We start from the raw sequence: 20,058 nt of genomic DNA, 5'->3' as shown, positions 1-20,058 counted from the left end.
CTGTTGTGATTTCCAGCATTTCTTTTCCACCTTAAATCTGCCAAATGCAGAGGTTTGATTTCTCATACTGCCTCCTTGTCACAGATCTCCTTTCTTGATTGTTACGTTTTGATGTGGTAGGTTTCCACTTACCTGTCTAACTACTTTGGAGGATTACTCAGCTTGCTTTCTCCAGTGTCATGTAGATCAAGTTTTTGTTTTTTAAAAAATCAAAATAAACTGAAGAGCAAGGAGAATTATGGGCAAAATTCACCATTTTCTTTGCAAACCGTGTTAAAATCCTTTCACAGCACGGTCAGCTCAGGACTTCACTTCACTTCAAACAGGCAGCTCACCAGCAGCCCCTATGTAGGGCATGTAAGGATGGGCAATAAATACTGACCTTTACCTGCAAACCTGTATTCCAAAAACTGATTGAATAGTTGCCCGGACAATATTTTTAAGTTTGTGCAAAACTGGGAAACTTAAAATTGCTCCTGGTATCGTGACAGGGTTATGGTTAGGAATGCTAATGGGGGTGAAAAGATTAGATTAGATTCCCTACAGTATGGAAACAGGCCCTTCAGCTCAACAAATCCACACCGACCCTCCGAAGAGTAACCCACCCAGGCTCATTCCTCTGCATTTACCCCTGACTAATGCACCTAACACTGTGGGCAATTTAGCATGGCCAGTTCACCTGACCTGTACATCGTTGGATTGTGGTGAGATATAGAGAAAATAATACTATGGTAAAAATCACAGATTACTAACGTTCAAGCCAACTTGCTTTTTTGTGAAAGATATCCTGGGGACTTTCAATATTAGTGACTGCCAAACAGTGGAAATCAGATGCAGGAGGAGCCTGCAGACTCCTCATTATTGAAGGTGCATATCATTTCAACCATTCAGAGCATTGTTATTAGCAGCAGCACGTGTGATACGTGAGAACAGCATGGTAATAATTAAATAGTCAAACTGTTTGTAGATGAATGCGCAATCATCTGTTAACCATCTACTTTGCTTCCTGAATCTGTACATTGTTGATCTAAGAAGAAAAGGAAGCAAGCTGCATTTTAAATCTAGGAAATGAAACTGGACAAATAAGTGACAATGATTGGAAAATAGAATCATATGCATCCAATGTATAACTAGAAAAGGCTAGTGTTGAAAGGAAATATAGGCTGGGACCTTTTTCACTGGAGTATAGGAGGTTGAAGGGTGACTATAGAGTTTATAAAATCATGAGTATAAATAAGGTGAATAGCAGGTGTCCTTTCCGTAGTGTGGGGAAGTTCAACACTACAGGGTATATTTTTAAGGTGAGAGGAGAAACATTTAAAGACACGAAGGGACAAATTTTTAAACGGGTTCATGTCTGGAATGAACTTTCAAAGGAAGTGGTGGATGCAGGTACAGTTACAACACCTAAAAGACATTTAGATAAGTAAATGAGTAAGTGTTTGGAGGAATATGGACCACGAGCAGGCTGGTGGGACTAGTTTCGTTTGGGATTATGGTCGACATGGACTAGTTGGGCCAAAGGGTCTGTTTCTGTGCTGTATGTCTCTATAAATACTTCTAAACTAGAAAAGACCAGATTCCAGTGAGAAAGGGGATCACATCAATTAAAATGTTGATGGGTTGGCTGTGGGAATATGAAAAAGGTTATTACAAAATAAGTAAATACCACCACCTGATTCAGTAGGGTTGTATCAACTCTGTCGATACATGGACTGAGATGAATAACACCAAACTGTGTAGTTAACAGTATTGTATACAGCTTTCCGTTGCTAATGATCAAAGTTACCAAAATTATTACGGTGTAGGAGGAGGCCATTGGTCTATCGTGCCTCCACTAGCTCTGTTACCTAGTACAAATCTCATGCCTTTCCCTAAATTCCCCGACACAATTGTTATCCAGATAACTATCCGATAGTCTCTTGAATGTCACAGCTGAACCAGCCACCATCTCACTTTCAGACATAGCCATTCTTCACAATGATGCCAAAGATGCACACCTGTAATTTTGAAAAGAGGCTTTTGTATATATGACCGCGTAGCCCACTCCAATTTGCCTATCTGATCAATCAATCCACGTCAGATACCATATCACTTGCCCTTCACTCCTCCCTAGAACATCTTGACACCAAGAACAGCTATGTAAGAATTCTACTCATTGATTACAGTTCAGCCTTCAATACTATTGTCCCCTCAAGCCGGATTACTAAACATAGTGATCTCGGACTAAGCCCCACTCTCTGCAACTGGATCCTCAGTTTCCTGACCCACAGGCCACAATCAATGAAGATTGGGGACAATATTTCATCCTCACTAACACTCAACACTGGAGCCCCCCAGGGATGTGTACTCAGCCCCCTGCTGTACTCACTGTATACCCATGACTGCATCGCCAAATACTTGACTAATGCCATTTACAAGTTCACTGATGACACTGCCATAATCGGTCAAATCTCAGATGGCGATGAAACAGACTACAGACAGGAGGTCGAAGACCTGGAAAATTGGTGCACTGAGAACAACCTAGCTCTCGATGCCGGCAAAACCAAGGAACCTATTATTGACTTTTGGCAGGATGTTACTCATGCCCCCCGACAGATTAACAGCACAGAGGTGGAAGGAGTGGAGAGTGCCAAGCTCCTGGGAGTGGTCATCCACAATGAGCTTTCTTGGACTCTTCATGTGGATGCACTGGTTACAAAGACCCAACAATGTCTCTTCTTCCTCAGGCAGCTGAGGAGATTTGGCATGATGGCGAATACCCTTGCCAACTTTTATAGGTGCACCATCGAGGGCATTCTGTCTGAATGTATCACTACCTGGTATGGCAACTGTACCATTCAAGATCAGAGACAGTTACAGAGAGTGGTGAACCCAGCCCGTACAGACAATCACAAAGGCCAACCTCCCATCTATAGAATCCATCGACCAGGCCCGCTGTCAAGGAAAGGCTGCCGGCACTCTCAAAGATCCATCCCACCCTGGCAATGTTTTTCTACAGCCTCTACCATCAGGGAGAAGGTACAGAAGCCTGAACACACGGACAGCCGGTTTTGAAACCATTTCTACCCTACTGTTAGAATACTGAATGGACTCAAACTCTTCACATTTGCCTGTACCTGTGTTTTTGTTTTTGCTGCTGTTTACTTATCTATGCCACTTAACTCTGTGACCTGGCTGTATTGCTCACAAGACAAAGCTTTTCACTGTGCCTCAGTACACGCGACAATAAATTCAATTCAGTTCAATAACTGGTCATTCTGCTACTTGATGAATTTTCCTCAGAATGAGCTGTCATCCTTTTCATGATAGGGGAGTAAAAAATCCAGAATTTTTTTAAAAGGGTATCAGTAAAAAGTGACCAGAGATTATCATAAAAAGCCAGCTTGTTTCACCTTGTAATTTGAAGAAGGAAAGTTGCTGTCCATAACATGGTGCGTAAATCCCGTTCCCAGGGCAACATGTTGATGGAAGTAGCCGAGCAAACTACTGCATTGTGTTCATGGCAACTGGGGTGGGCATGACAGTGTCAGCCCTGATTATCAGTGCCCTCATCCTGAGATGCTGAGAAAATGACTTGCAACTTTATCTATTTCCAGTGCAGTGGAGATAATTTAATCAAGGTTCTGCTAATGAACAATGACTGCAGATGCTGGAAACCAGATTCTGGAGTAGAGTGGTGCTGGAAAAGCTCAGCAGTTCAGGCAGCATCCAAGGAGCAGGACTGTGTAGCCTGGGATAGAGGTCGTCAATTGAAAAAAACCACTGGGTGTGGGGAATGGGGTTAGAAGGAACTTTGAGTCTTATGCATGTTATACTTGGCTGCAGATCACAGTGTAAATGGTAACAAGCTCGAAACTGGACGAGTACAAACATTTCAGGGTCCAAGTACTGAAATCATTAAAAGCTTGTGGGCAGCTACAAAACTAATGAAATATGCTCAAGAATTATTGATCATGATCTCAAGGCATCTGAAATACAAAGGTCTGTAAGTTATACAGTCAGAGTCATAAAGATATGCAGTGTGGAAACGGACCCTTTGGCCCAACTCTTCCACGACACCCAGATATCATATAAATCTAGTCCCATTTGCCAGCATTTGGTCCTCTAAACTGTTCCTATTCATATATCTATCCAAATGCCTTTTAAGTGTTGCAATTGTACTAGCCTCCACCACTTCCTCTGGCAGCTCATTCCATACACACACCACACTGCGTGAAAAAGTTGCCCCTTGGATCCCTTTGAAATCTTTCTCCTCTCACCTTAAGCTATGTCCTTTAGTTGTGGACTCTCTCACTCCAGAAAAAGTCCTTGTCTATTCACCTTATCCATTTTTAAAAATCACACAACACCAGGTTATAGTCCAACAGGTTTAATTAGAAGCACTAGCTTTCGGAGCGCTGCTCCTTCATCAGGTGGTTGTGTGGATGAAGAAGCGGGGGGGGAGGGAGGAGGAAGAGAGCCTTGTCGAATGCCTTACTGAAGTCCATATAGATCATGTCTAAGTTGTTGCAGCTTTGTTTCACCTATGTTCATCTGTGGACCCTGCGCCTCACAAAGATTATTGGACATGCGGTACAGGTTTACCAGGATTAAATCACTTAATGTTAATTTATGTAAACAGTTCATATTCAGTTGAGCACAGAAGATAAGTACATTGATTGAGATGGTTAAAATGATTGAATAGGTAAAGTAAAACTGTTTCCTCTGATGGAGAAAGAGGTTGGAGGATGGGATGGAGGTATCACTGGCTGGACCAACAATTATCTCGAGACAAAAATAAACTGCTGACACTGGAATCCAAAGTAGACAAACGGGAGGCTGGAAGAACACAGCAAGCCAGGCAACGTCAGGAGGTGGAGAAGTCAATGTTTCGGGTATAACTCTTCAGGACTAGATGTGGGGCCCAGTGGACAGTTAAGAGTCGAACATATTGTGGGTCTGGAGTCACTTGTAGACCAGAGCAGATAAGGTTGGCATATTTCCTTCCCAAAAGGGCATTGGTCAACCAGATTTTTTTTTTCCAACAATCAACGATGGCTTCATGATCATCATTAAACTCTTATGTCTAGATTATTATCGAATTTAAATTTTGCCATCTGCCATGGTGGGATTTGAACCCAGATCCCTAGAAAATTACCAGATCTCTGGATTAATAATCTAGTGATGATGCCACTAGCCATCACCTTTGCATGTTTCTCATACTTCTTGTGGTTGAAGCAAAAATCTTGACCCCTTTAAGGGTAAATTGGATAGGAGTTTGAAGCAGAGGATGAGAACTATGACAGCACAGGATTTCAGGGTTGACTTGCAAGGAGTCTACACGGGTCTGGTAGGACGAGGAACAGTTCCCTGAGTGGTAAACTTCCAAGTTGCATCATCAGTTGCCCCTGGTTTGAAGTCGTAGCCCTACTGTTCCCTTCTATTTACTCAATTCTGTCATTTAGCAGCCTCTGTTTCAAGTTGAAGGAATTTAAATGCAGCATTAATTTGTTTTAATCTGGAATCTGAGCAAGCAGTGCCCACGTCTGTGCATTACTGAATATGCCCAGGCATCGACTTGTGCCCAGGCTGCTTTGTTTTGCAGAATATTGCATGTTGTTTTATGGTGCAGGAGAGAAGAGGAGGATAGGCGACGGAGGGAAGAGGAAGAACAAGAGCGTTTGCGGCAGGAGGAAGAGAGAAGGCGACAAGAGGAGGAAGAGAAAAGGAGGCGGGAAGAGGAGGAGAGGAGAAGGTTGGAGGAGGAACGGCTTCGAATGGAACAACAAAAGTAAGTTGTTAGTCTGTAGTTCATGTGCTTTATGTACCATTAGTATTAAAATGTCATTGCTTAATAATCACACCTTGATTCTGTTAGTAGCTTTGTGGGTAAGCAGGTTATACTTTTAAGACATTAGGAGATGGTAAGTGGAATTAAAGTTGACAATCTGTCATTATTTTATTGCGGCTTCATCGCAGTATTAAGTATTGTGTAGACTGATCGTATTCCTAATTCTTCAATTCTTCTTGTGATTAGACTGTAATGGAAGTATAGAGTGCTGCATTAACAAAGGTGCATTCCCTTAGAATGAATATTAAGCTGAGGTGTGTTTGATCCATGAAGCCATTTTCTGAATTGCACTTTTTGAATAAAGGCTGGGACCTCTGCTGATATCTTGGCTGACAGCTTTCCACAGCTACCACCAGGGCAAAAAGGGTCAAGTGACTGACTCTTTGCTGTTTCAGGAAGATTGCCATCGCAGAATGATGGCTATGTTTGCCCTCCAGGTTCAAAATTAAATTAATTGCGCAGTGTTCTGAATGGTTAGCCAACTTTTAAGGCAATAATTGGTATGAATTTTTATCATGGTAGTCGTCATGTCTGTGGTGCATTATGGGAATGAATGCCAGTTGTCCCAAGAGTGTTTTTGCTTGACTTACCAAGTAGTGAACATGAGTAGCACCAGGATAAAATGTCACCACAAATTGCTCTATCAGATGACACTAGCAGGTGATTGGTTCCAATTCTGCAGCCATCATGGTCCTTGCATGCCTCCAACATGACCATCCTTCATGAGCTCAATCTTAATAATGTTAGATTTTCAATCTGTATGCAGCACCTTCCAGTCGCATAGAGGATTGCTTAGGAGCCCAGGCTGATTTATTCCCTTGCTTGTCTGGTGGCGCAGACACCAATATCAGCAGTTCCCTTATAGCTGCTTTGCTAAAATTGGAAAGGTTCTCAGTTCTAAGCTCCCTACTGGGACCCCGAGGCCACCATACTTGAACCTCCGACTTGGCTGTGGAGTTTTGAAAGGAGCACTTACCTGCCAGACTATTGGCAGGAGGAGCAAGAAGAGCTTCTGAAATATTAAGTGCCTTGTGTAAATGTGAGGAACTTAAACCTGATTTTTTTTCTTCTCTCTGAACCTTCGATTTCAGGCAACAGATCATGGCTGCCTTAAATGCACAGACTGCAGTGCAGTTCCAGCAGTATGCAGCCCAGCAGTACCCTGGCAATTTTGAGCAGCAGCAACTCCTAATTCGTCAGCTTCAAGAGCAGCACTATCAACAGTACATGCAGCAGCTGTACCAGGTGCAGCTAGCACAGCAGCAGGTAAGGATGGTTATGCCAGTAGGCAGTCAACAGGATAAGTTGTCTGTGAATGAAGCTTCTATTTCAATTCAAATTCAGTAGCTATCCTCTGCCTGTTGCTGCTGCGTGAATTCAGAATGTTCCAGAACTATAGACTTTAATTGTGCAGAATGGACTGCAAGTATCACAGACTGACTGTGTAACTCTGTTGTTGCCAATTGACTGATTTAAATTTTTTGAGCAAGTTAAATTTAGGGAGTCAAATCAAAATTCCTGGCCCAGAGAGGAGCAAAATTAACTCCGTTGTAGAGACATTGCATCACAGAAGGAGGCTTTTTGTGCATTCTGGCTGCCCAAGCCATTCCCATTCGCCCTGCTCTGTTTGCTTTTCCCAACAAGTTTATTTCCTTTGCATGTCCACCGAATTTCCTTTTGAAATTATTGATGGTCTCTGCTTCCATCATCCCAGTAGGCAAAGAGTTCCAAGTCATTGCTACTTGCTGCATGCATCCCTTCCACCCCTTACCAAAACTGTAATTCTGCAATCTATGGTCCTACTACCATCAGCAAATTCTTTCCTTGTTTGCCTTAGCAAAACCGGGCATCATCATGTATATTTTAACCCGTTAATTAAATGCTTTTACGTTGAATCACTCCATCTGGAACAATCCTGTGCAAGGGGAAGCAAAGCTAAAATTGTGGGATGTTACTTGGGAAGGACATGTAAATGTCTGTGTTTCAGTTGGGCAAGTTCCTGGAGAGGGAGGGTTTGGGGTATGGCTTCATGTAAATAAGTGCGTTTGGGTGTAAGGATTATTGAGTATTACGATTCTTTCCCAAGCATTCCTGTCCCACCTGAGGTCCTGCAGTGTTGTGTGCAGATTGTGTAAGTTTTATTGCTGTTCATTTCTGACATTCACCAACATTGGATTGGTGAGGGGTTGTCTGGACTTGAGAAGATGGAGGGTGATGGGCAAAGTGCTGATCCGTGACCCACCCCAATCAACTGAATAAGCAAATTGGCCGAGGCATGCTGATTTCCAGCAGATGAAGACTCGACAGTTGAACTATATAAACCATAGTGGCTTCCCAATCCATGTTCAAGTTCTTTGTCTCAGCTGGGCCATTATATTTAAGCTCAGTGCCTTAGATTGGAGGGGAGAGGCCAAGCAGCATTCATGCCCCGATCCGTCTCAAAAAGCTCTAATTACTGGCATACCTGTATCGTTGAGCAATGATCAGATTAGCTGTAATTGCTCCTATAATCATTACATTGAACAAGGGCCATTCAGTCCATTGGGTCCATGTCTGTCTGTAGTTAAAATTAAGGTTTGCGAGTCATATATCCCCCAAATAAAGGGGACTGAGCTTGAAGGTATTTGTCAAGTGTGGTTGAGTATTGTGGTTAAACATAGAATGGAAACACATGACCTGTCTGTCAACATCCTTGTTACCTGGAGCTGGTAGTTTAACCTACATCAATTGTTTGTTCGGTCCTATCTGGCCACTAAGCAGAGGTCAGGTACCCAAGGTGTCCATTATTTTGGTCATCCTCAACTTGTGTTTATTCCGCTCAGATCAACTCCTTCCACCACCAGTGTTCAGTTGCGGCAGTGTGTACCATCTACAAGATGCAGTGTAGAAACTCACCAAAAAACCTTGGGTAGCACCTTCCAAACAAATGACCACTTCAGTCTAAAAGGACAAGGGTAGCAGTTACATGGGAACACCACCACTTGCAAGTTCCCCTCTGAACCACTTACCATTCCTCCACTGTTGCTGGGTCAAAATCTGGAATTCTCTCCCTAAGAGCACTGCAGGTTTATGTACAACACATGGACTGCAGTGGTTCAACAAGATCACCATGAACTTCTCAAGGGCAATGAGGGCCAGGCAATACGGCTGGTCGGCCAGGCAATACGGCTGGTCAGCCAGCAGCACCCATGTACCACTAGTGACTTTAAAAAAATTGTGCCATCCATTAACTTCTGCTGGGCCTTGTCTAAATTCTCCTTGGCTATTATCTCTGGCCCTGTCTTTGACCAGAAAGTACATTTTTTTCTGAAGTGAGAAAAAGGAGAAGACATGCAAAACAGTGTCTTAGTGAGTTTGCAAATTTTTAAAAATTATAAATATCCGTTCCATCTCCTAAAATTGCCCTATGGTTCTGCAGATTTTTTCCCCTCCAGTGCCTGTCCAATTTCCTTTTGAAATCATTGGCCAGCCCCACTCCCACCACCCGTATGGGTAATAGGCTCCAGTCATCACTACTCACTGAGTAAAAACAGGGAGGTGGGATTTTATGTACAAGTTTAGTTTGGAGAAGCAAGGTTGTTCTGCTTTGTAGCAAAAGGAATGGAGGGGGGATTTGACAGAGGGACACAAGGTTATGATTCTCTTAGAGTAAAACAGTTCTTCATCACTTTCCCTTCCAAGCCCACATTTTCTGCCCAGGATCTTAAATTTGTGTCGTCTAGTTCTTGTACCATCAACAAATGGGAGCAAATTTTCTTTGTTCACCTTAATTCTATCATAGACCACAAGAAATAGGAACAGGAGTATTTAGTTCAGCCCCTCAAGCTTGCTCCACCATTCACTAGGATCATGGCTGATCCCGACATTCCTCCTGTCCACTTTGCTGGGATTTCCCCGTAATCATTGATTCCCATGCCTGTCTCAGCCTTAAATATACACAAGACACTTTTCGGCAAAGCGTTCCATGGACTTAGAACCCTCTGAGGGAATCATAGCCTTGCGTCCCTCTGTCAAATCCCCCCTCCATTTCTTCTGCTGCAAAGGAGAACAGCCCCACTTGTCCAAACTAAACCTAAAATCCCTCCTCACAGCAATAATTCTTTCAGATCTTCTCTGTACCCCCTCAAGTACTCTCATTTCCTATTAGTAACCAAAACTGAATGCAGTTGTCACATTATACTTCACCAGATAGTAACAATGTTCACAATCTGTGTGATCCTTGTCTTTGGTATCTCTGTCAGTGCAGCCCATATACTTCTCATCATGTGCTGTCACCACCTATACACAACCCCAGTACTTTTGTTGCTGTATGTCACAACTGTGCTACTAAATACACAAGCTAAACAGATTGCAAAAGCTTGTGTGAACAGTTTCCATGTGAGCAGCACACCAAAGGATATCTCTTGTCTTAGCAGCCACACCTCAGTGTAACTTTTAGTATAATGGGTGCAAAAAAATGCTGTTCTACTGTTGACTAATGAAAGCGACTCCCAACAAGAATCTTAATATGCATCTGTTATGTTGTAGGATCTGTACAACAGATATTTGTACCTAAGCTTATATTGTGTTTGGGTATCTCTGGTTCCTACAGGCAACGCTACAGAAGCAGCAGGAGCCGATAGTATCAACAACCCACATAGGGGTAGGAGAGGTACCGACCGTGAATGGACAGACAACTTCACATACAGACCTTTCAGAAGAAAAGCCAGAGCCAGAATCTTCAGAAGAAATATTGGAAAATGGACCAAAAGGTAGAAATCTGGGTTTATTAACCAGCCTGTGTTCTTTTCCACCTCTACCTCCCCAACAAATGTCCCCTAAAGACTGGGATTTGCTTTTACGTTCAGTCCACATTCCTTGATCACATAGTTATGTTGGAACTGTGCAGTACCAAAGTATGACTACATTGCCAAAGGTATCTGCTGTGAGGCCCTGCTTGCTTAATAAGGTGATGGTTATAGATCCAGTGCACTATTCACCAAAGTACCAGAAGTTGCCCCAAGTTCAGTGACCTACGTTTCCCTCTCCTCCAACCCTTCAGGATACCAGCCAATATCTGGAAGATGTCTTTAAAAGTAAGCTTACGTGATATTGTGTAGAGGACGACAAGAATGTGGATTTCCGATAAAAGCAGCCCTTCTCTATATTTGCCAAGTTCCAGTTCACATACTAGGTATTATTGGAGCTTTCATTCCAGAAAGAAGGGTGTTGAGTTTGAGCATGCAGATAAAGGCTGCTTTAAAAAAAAAGGGGGTTAGAAAGTAAAAGCATAATGTTGGCTTAAGAGAGTTAAAATTCTCATCAGGGAAGTTGGTGATCTGTAACAGTCTGGTGGCTGGGGCAAAGGGGGTCATGATGTTGCTGGACCAATGACTCAGGCCCAGACTTAATATTCCAAAGACTCACCACCCCATAAGGGGATCATCCATTGAAGATAGATGAGGAATTTCTTCTCCCAGACAGTGGTGGATCTGTGGGACTCTTTACTACAGAGGGCTATCTGGGCTGGGTTGTTAAGTGTATTCAAGGCTGAGAGAGACAGATTTTTAATCAATAAGGGAATCGAGGGTGATGGGGAAAGGGCAGGAAAGACGAATGGAAGATTATCAGATCAGCCATGACCTCGTTGAGTGTTAGGGCAGACTTCACGGGCCGAATGGCCTGTTCCTGCTCCTATGTCTTATGGTCTCAAGCTTATTCCTTGCCCCAGTCACAAATGGTTTGCCAGCGTCCAGGTGGGATTGTCATGAAGCGGAATGCATCAGACACAACTGTCACAACACAAACAAGGTGGAATGCTATTTTCTGGTTCCGCACATGATCTGATTAAAGTCTTTAAAGAAATTAACAGGAAAAGACAGGGTAGGTAAATTATTGCCACTGGTTCGGGATCCTAGATTTAGGAGGCACAGTCTGAGAATTAGGGCCAGACTGTTCAGGGGAGGTTTTGGGAAGCACTTCGACACACAAGGTGGTAGGTGTTTGCAACACTCAGTGGATGCTGGACCAGATGTTAGTTTTAAATCTGCATTTTTGTTCAAGTATTAAGGGATATGGCCAAAGACAGGTCTAGGGAGTTAGGCCACAGATCAGCCATGATATCTTTGAGTGGCAAAACAGGCCTGAATGGTTAATGGCCTACTCCTGCTCCCACATGCACAGGCTGGGATTTGTTCTTCACCCATACATGCTTAGAATTAGAACATCAAGGGTTGCTAAGTGCAGAAAGGGAAAGTACTAAACAGCATCCAATTAATGTGTTTCTATTTGCACAACCTGTTTATTTGAATTCCCAGCATGCTTGCCATTGCACATGGGCCAACCTGTGTGATACATTTAGGGTTGTGCATGCAGCTTACAAATTGTTGGCATCAGATATACTCAGAAGAAAGTGAGGACTGCAGCTGCTGGAGATCAGAGCTGAAAAATCTGTTGCTGGAAAAGCGCAGCAGGTCAGGCAGCATCCAAGGAGCAGGAGAATTGATGTTTTGGGCTTATGCCCGAAACGTTGATTCTCCTGCTCCTTGGATGCTGCCTGACCTACTGCACTTTTCCAGCAACACATCAGATATACTCAGTGGAAATCTTAAACATTTGCTTTTTGATGTTACTGGGCCTGAAATGGTCATTTGCATCATCTTGGTTTGGAGCTGTTTGTCTCTAGAGTCAATTACTTCCATACAGGGTCATGTAGAACATCACAAATACTTTCATTCCGATTCTCTGTATTTTAGATTCAATTAACAACTGGATCTGAATTTAAAACTGACTTTTGCAGTGATCACATAACCATTTCAGATATAATTGCATTAGTGCATCTGAGAATGAATAGCTACAGCGAGTTGTGTTTGTGTAGCTCTTTGTATGCAAAGAAAGATCTCTTTGCGTAGAGGTTGCAGAAAGGGATGTGGGAGTTGAAGAAAAGCTTCCAGGTTGTCTGTAAAAGGCCAAGGAAGATGAGGTAGTGTGGAAGGAGTGACATGGAAGTGTAAAGTAGCCATAGGCTGCCCCCGATTAGAAAGAGAGAGACAACAGATGAGAGTTTAACCTGAGGGGGATTGCACCTCCGATGGGGCTTGAGGATAAGGCGATGGGGCCTCCATGGTGATTTCCATGAGTATGGGAAATGAACACCCTCCCCAAACTACTCTCTGCATGAGTGTATCCAAATATCCCTCCACCCGCCTCAAATGACACCCTTGGTACCACCCAGTGAAAATGAGCTTTCTCAACACAGCCAGATATTGAACCTGCCTCCTGTCACTCTGCCTCTATTGCAGACTGCTTCTAACAGGTTTAACAGCACCAGGAGAACATGCAGCTCATTGTGTCGTGAGTCAGTACTTTGCACAAGTGATCTAAAACAGACCCTTGTTTTCTCTCTCTGACTCTTGCTGTCTGTTTTAAAAATTTATTCATTGATTGCCCAAAATGTTGTGGCCTCTGCTTGAACCGCAGCCTGGTTCTTAGTCCAACAGCACTCATTGCAACCAAACTTGCTAAACTGGTTGCTAAGACAATAATTGCCTCTTTGGGAATGTTGACATGAATTTTCTTTCCACTTCATTGTTTTCTCACCTTGCACTGGTTTGTCCATCCCCAGACTTGAGTGGCTGGGATGGTATGGGCAGTTTGTCTGTTCAAAGCTGGCAAGTGACATGTCCATACATGTTTAAAATGGAGAGAAAATCTTGTTATATAGAAGGTAACGAAATAACTTCCACTTGTTTCGCACCATTGCAACAGTCGAACGTCCCATGTGCTTCTCAGTTATCCACATAATTAGCACTGAACCAATTAGTTTCTGGAACAAGTGACTGGTAAACTTGGTCAGAGTGGTAGGCTTTGAAGACTTGAGGAGAGGAGGATACCCAGAACTTTAGACCCAGAGCTGGAGCAGTTAATATTGGGAGAACACAAAAGGCCAGAGTTGGAGATCTGATTCTGGTGTCAGTTAGCCGCCCCTTCTCTGTCGAGTTTTTCTTTTGACTTAGCAATTCAGTTCTTGTTTCTGTCTTCCTGCAGACACAGCTCCAGTCATAGCAGCTCCCTCCATGTGGACCCGACCACAAATCAAAGACTTCAAGGAGAAGATCCGGCAGGATGCGGACTCTGTCATCACGGTGGGCAGGGGGGAGGTGGTTACCGTGCGGGTGCCTACTCACGAAGAGGGCTCTTACCTCTTCTGGGAATTTGCTACAGACAATTATGACATAGGCTTTGGTGTCTGCTTCGAATGGACAGATTCTCCCAATACCACAGTGAGCGTGCATGTCAGTGAGTCCAGTGATGATGACGACGACGATGAAGGTATTGTAATCACAACCTCTGCTTTGTTGGGGGAAGGGCAGGGGAGGCTGTGAGGAATCAAGGGAATGTTTAGCTGCTTGTTATTTCTTTCGGTACTTTCACCGAACATGGAAGTTGTGTTGTGTTCCTCATTTCAGGCGTTCCTACGTTCAAGTTGTTACGATGCTCAAATGAGGTGCAAATGAATTCCTGGGGTCATTGGGTACCCTCCTCAGGAGTGAGAAGTCCCACTATTTTCTGGTGTCTGTTGTCTCCTATCTTCCTAGCCCAGGGACACTGAGACTGATTACAGCATCCAGTCAGGCTGACCGGTTCGCTCCACCCAGGGACCTTCCTGCATCCTGAGGAATTGTCACATTGTGCACGTTGTTCAGGCGAGCTGTTGTACAAAGTGCCTGCACATAGACTACAAGGCTGCTCTTGCCTTGTTTGCACGGCTCCGTTTGATACTGCACTGCATCCACCAACTGACTGAACCCTACTGCATTGGAGACATGGTGCAGGAAGATGCCAATCTGTCATGGCACTGCCATCTAACTTACCATAAACCTCCACGGCCCTATATTAGCAAGCTGCGCCTCAAACTGAGACCCAAGTGCATTGAGAGGTTGCATCCTATTAGGCTTGGCAGGAATATCCAGTAGTACTTTGTGAAATAATTTTGAAATGCAGTGATTGTATGACCATGTGGGAGTGGGGGAGTTGTGTGACAATCAGTCTCACTGACATGTTGGTCTTCCTTCGTTGTTGGCTGTAAGAACAAGGTCAGCTAGAGACAGACTGCTCTTTAGTGGTGGCCTGTACAAATGGGTGGGGCCTGTATTTAACATTCCACCCGAGATGAGGCATCCTTGCTAGTGTGTTACATCCCTAATAGTGCACTGGAATTTCAGCAGTGATTGTGTGGCCCTGAGTCAAAAATCTTCAGGTCCAGAGTGAATATCAGAACGGTTTAGTTGCAACTTCTGCTTAGTATTTACTGCCTGGGCCGATGAACGACAGGACTGGAATACTAAATGTTCAGTGTGAAAGAAATTCAGACAATACAGGCAAACGACAGACGAAAATAGTTCAGAGGAGACCCGATCTGAATGGTCCTGCACCTATCATTCATACTCAGACAATAGAACTGCAGAGCATCTTATCCCAATATAACTGAATAGAACTCTGAACTCAGTTATATTGAAGCTAAGCTGCTGCCTCACTTTAAGTACAGTGTTGAATGGAAATTTTCTTGCAGGCTGCATTAACAAGCATTGTCTGGAAGTTTGTTCGCTACTCCTAGTTACATAGCAGCAGGAGCTCAGCGGGTACTGACTTTGGCGTTTTGTTTTCTTACTCCTTCATGATGTGGGTGTCACTGTGAAACCAACATTTATTACTGGACATAAACAATCTAGTCGCTGTGTTGGCTTTTGAACTCGACTGAGGCTTGTTAATCCAAGCTTCTGCATTGCTCTTCTAGCTAGAACCATTGAGCTATTTTATCCCAAAGTCAGAAGTTATGTCCCAGAAAACTGAGCTTACAATGTCAGCTGGCACTCTGGTGCAGTACTTTCAGGTGAGATATTAAAACAAAGAGCATTTCTGTCCCCTCAGATGAAACTAAAATATCTCCTGGCACTATTTTTGAAGAAGAGAGGGGAATTATGCCAGAGTCCTAGCCAATATTTAATGCCTCCACGAACTCCTAAAAACGGATATTCAAGTCGTTATCGTAGTGGGAGCTTGCTGTGGACAAAATAATGGCCAGATTTCCATTGTTAGAACAGCGACAACATTTTGAAACTGTTCATTGCTTCTTAAGCCCTTTGGGATAACATGAAATTGTCTGAAGTGGTACTGAGATTTTTCTTTTGAATATGGGCTGCCATTTCCGCTTTTGGGAGACATGACACTGGGAGAGGAAGTGGGTGCAATAGACCATAGGCAAAATGCGCAAGATTTTTTTTTTCATCCATGCCCCAATCCCCAACTATTGTACTGTAGAACCCAGCACATGAAATGACTGACTCTGCCTCTATTATGGGAGCAGGGAGATCCCACTCATTTCCCCAAATAGCAAAAGTTAGCATCTTCGGACACAAATCTTGACTCTTTCTTGATATATAAAAAAGGATGTATTTGTAAATTTTGACGCTGTCTTGCATTGTTTCTTGCAGATAGTCCCAATGAAGTGGAGAAGATCAAGAAGGAGGCCAGCAAAGTTCAGGTAGATGAGGTGGTACCGGTCTACAGACGGGATTGCCATGAGGAGGTGTATGCTGGGTCCCATCAGTACCCAGGCAGAGGGGTCTACCTCCTGAAATTCGACAATTCCTATTCACTCTGGAGGTCAAAATCTGTTTATTACAGAGTTTATTACACCAGATAAAACCAAGCTAGCCCACGCTTGGCTCCTGCTTCTTTTTGTTTTATTTTGTAAACTTCAATTTGCACATTGTGCATTGAAATAATTATCTAAATCGTTCTATATAATAAATTGGGTGAAGGATCTTCTACTGCAGTAATGAAACTCACTGCCAGGAATTGGTTTCATTAGCCGCCTTCAGAGTCATTGCTATATTCAATTGTTGCTGGCACTGATAACCATTTGTGTGTTGCATCATGAGGAGTGGTTAATGCAAGCCTTTGTAGTCTATAAAGTCTAAAAACAGAGGGTAGTTTAAGAAATGCTTGGCTGGATGCATAGAAATCACCTTGTCGGTTTGCCCCTATAAATCCCTCTGTGTAGTTATCCCCAGGAAATGTAAAAGCAGCTTTGCCTGTTTTGCTGAACCCTGGTGTTCAGAAGTCTCAGTTGGGTTTGCTTCGTAAAATGAATCGCTCGTCACTAGAACTGGGGCTGGCGTTTACCACGAGATGTGGTCAGGCTGCAAGTTGCATGGTGTGAAAATCTGCGATTGAGTAGGGAAAGGTGAGTTAATGGTTTGTGCATGACTGCCCTTGTGCCCAAAGCATCTCATCAGTCAGCTTGTTTCTCAGACAATACTTGGCCCTCTGTTCATTCTGCCTAAACAGAGGTGGGACTTGTGACTCCAGTCATCCAACCTTTAATTTTTTTTTTAGTTTTTAGTTTCAATTATATGGAAAAGCTTTGATGCACTCAGGATTTGAAGTCCCCCTTGGTTGAAAACATTGTCTTAGTTTACCTCCTTGGTCTATCCTGTTCAGTCCAGATAACGTGTTGTCCCACTCAGTAGGCGGAATACCTGGGGCCTCTTAGGGTTACTCTGTACAGCAGCCTTTCCTCAGTGTTAACGAGCTGGGTTTCCTTGGAGACTTCCTCCCTACATTGAAAGTGCCTCTTGAGACCCCAGAGCCATTTACCTGAGCTCTTCAGCGAATGCCTCGTTCTAGAGGAGAGAAGATAATGGCCAATGGCAGACTGGTGGGATACTGTGGCTATACGTAGCCATGTTTGGCTGGGGTTTTTTTTTTGTTTGAAAATTGACTTCACAGTTTGGGAAACATCCCTTTTTAAATCGTATCCCTGACCAAAATCCATTCCATGCCACGTGGTAGTCAGTTATGACACTGAGCAGCTGCATTTTCTGCTGTACTAAGTTTCAGTTATGACACTGAGCAGCTGCATTTTCTGCTGTACTAAGTTACTTGATCTTGGCCACAGTAATGGGGAAGCTGTTTCCCTCAGTGTTTGGAGCTGAGCTCAGAGGTCTTTGACGTCCTCCTCACTGCCCAGTGATTCCCAGCTGCTGGTTTGTTAGGTGAGAGCAGGGTGAGCTTTCCTGTGATGTCCTCTGTGCTTCATTATTCTGCTGCCAGTCTGTCTAGACTGTGCAGGTAAGGGTTTTTATTCATGTACACCAGTTTGTCATGACGTTAAGCAGCTGGTAAAGAATCAAGGCACAATCGTGCTGCATCCCATCAGTCTGGCCTCATTGACTTGAGGTGGAGACTTGAATCCAGTTTAACAAGTGAGTTGCTTGAGCGTGGGCTGGCCATTGCACAGGAACTTGAGCAGTTTGACCTGGCTTTTGCTTTAACCAATTGTTGACCAAACCCCTCCTGGCACAGAGTATCTAGTCCACAGTTCCTTCTTACAACCTTCATCAGTTATGTGTGGTTGTGCTCATTCAGAGAGAGAGAGAGAGCACCCAACAATTAATTGTTGTGTTGAGAGGAAGGGTTAAAACCAGTAGAACAGAAATAGTGAGCAGGCTTCCATCCATTGCCCTCATTGACATGAAGGAAATAGTATAGTGTCTGGCAGTTTCAGTCCTTGTGACACAGGAAGGCTCTTGCTTTCTCTCCTTTCTATAAGGATTTGCCTTTTGCTATTTTTATTTTTCAACAAAGCTGTTTATCTCTGGGTATAATGAGGGTTACACATTATATTGATAAGAAATGCTTATAAACTTGATGGATCTCCCATGGTATTCTCCCTGAGGAGATGGTGAGCTTCTAAATTCCTGAGATTGGCAAATTGAATGCAAGTTTTGGGTTCTAAGGCAGAAGATTGCAGCCTGTGCACTTTTTTTCTGAAATGTAAAAAGTTTGCATCGACTCGTGGAAGTTAGATAGGGAGGCCCAGTCGAAGTGTAGACTTTCCGATATATAATTTAACATACTAGCATCCCTGTTTTATTCAGCTGATCAGGGGTTGCAGCTTGTACCTGGAGGACCTTGTTGTCACCAAAGCATCTTAATTAAGAATAGTTTCAGATTTCCTTTTGAAATCACTTCTTTCATTTCTCATGGTGCGATTGTGTTGTACCGGTATAGCTGCGACCTGTACAGTTCTGAGATGGCAGTTGTTTCTGCAAGGGCTTTTGTTTTGTTTTCCCTCTCTCTCACCCTCTTATATAAATAATTGTTTCATTAACACTTGTATATAATGCTTCTCCCCCCCCCCCCCCCCCCCCCACCATTTCCTTTTTGTGGATTGTATTTACTGCTGTTTTCCTAATTACAGGCACCACCAACTGTTTTATATATGGTTTGAATTAGTCTGATTTTCAGTGAAACCGAAATGTAATGGACACTCATTGAGCAGGGTATGTTGTTGGAAATGTGGCCTGATGTTCTGAGCTGTTAGTCTGACAGAAGTTTCCCAGAATATTAAACTTGGAAAGATTTTATTGCTGTGGCTTTTTTTAATGACCAGTGCAATTTTGGAAACAGTTTCTTTCAATAATCTATTTAATCTCTATTAAACATATGTTTATCTGTACTTTTTACTTTCCTTCCCTTTCTTAGTAAATAAAATGCTTTTCTTTTGTGGGTTTTGTCATTGGCTTGAGGTTAGGCGCATCACCACTGCATCGATTTTTCTCTGTTCTGGATGGCTACCAGGATCGGTGTTAGAACATATGGTGAGCCTGGGAAATGTTATCAGGTTGGGTTTGCTCATGGATCCTGCTGTATCTGTCAAATTCACTTTCACTCCTGTCTCGTGGGCTGTCACCTTGGACCGCGGGCTGCATGGTCAAGATTATTCTGCAACGTAGGAGCTTTTGAGCACTATGCTGAGATCAGGTAAGAGCTGGAGCATTGGAGGCTGAGGGGCGACCTTATAGAGGTTTACAAAATCATGAGGGGCATGGATAGGATAAATAGACAGTGTTTTTCCCTGGGGCAGAAGTGTCCAGAACTAGAGGGCATAGGTTTAGGGTGAGAGGGGAAAGGTATTAAAGAGACCTAAGGGGCAACTTTTTCACGCAGAGGGTGGTACATTTATGGAATGAGCTGCCAGAGGAAGTGATGGAGGCTGCAACATTTCAGAGGCATTTGGATGGGTATATGAATAGGAAGGGTTTGGAGGGATATGGGCCGGGTGCTGGCAGGTGGGACTAGATTGGGTTGGGATATCTGGTTGGCATGGACGGGTTGGACTGAAGGGTCTGTTTCCGTGCTGTACATCTCTATGACGCATGCTGCATCCAAAAGGCTAA

General features: G+C 43.4%; 1 protein-coding gene across 1 annotated transcript in view; it reads left to right on the top strand.

The window, feature by feature from the left end:
- Positions 1 to 19,385, top strand: part of acbd3 (acyl-Coenzyme A binding domain containing 3) — a 48,765-nt gene extending 29,380 nt beyond the window's left edge. The window contains exons 4-8 of the mRNA XM_043687283.2: positions 5,615 to 5,773; positions 6,925 to 7,099; positions 10,425 to 10,584; positions 13,859 to 14,143; positions 16,306 to 19,385. Of these exons, the coding sequence (XP_043543218.2) occupies positions 5,615 to 5,773; positions 6,925 to 7,099; positions 10,425 to 10,584; positions 13,859 to 14,143; positions 16,306 to 16,517 (991 nt within the window). The 3' untranslated portion in view covers positions 16,518 to 19,385. The remainder of the gene's footprint in view (positions 1 to 5,614; positions 5,774 to 6,924; positions 7,100 to 10,424; positions 10,585 to 13,858; positions 14,144 to 16,305) is intronic.
- Positions 19,386 to 20,058: the final 673 nt, after the last annotated feature.

The sequence above is a fragment of the Chiloscyllium plagiosum genome, unplaced genomic scaffold, assembly GCF_037043375.1.
Source record: "Chiloscyllium plagiosum isolate Xiang-an unplaced genomic scaffold, Cpla_swu_hap1 HiC_scaffold_3, whole genome shotgun sequence".
In the NCBI taxonomy this organism is placed as follows: Eukaryota; Metazoa; Chordata; class Chondrichthyes; order Orectolobiformes; family Hemiscylliidae; genus Chiloscyllium; species Chiloscyllium plagiosum.
The sequence above is the reverse complement of the archived record's forward strand: the minus strand, read 5'-3'. Positions and strand labels throughout refer to the sequence as shown.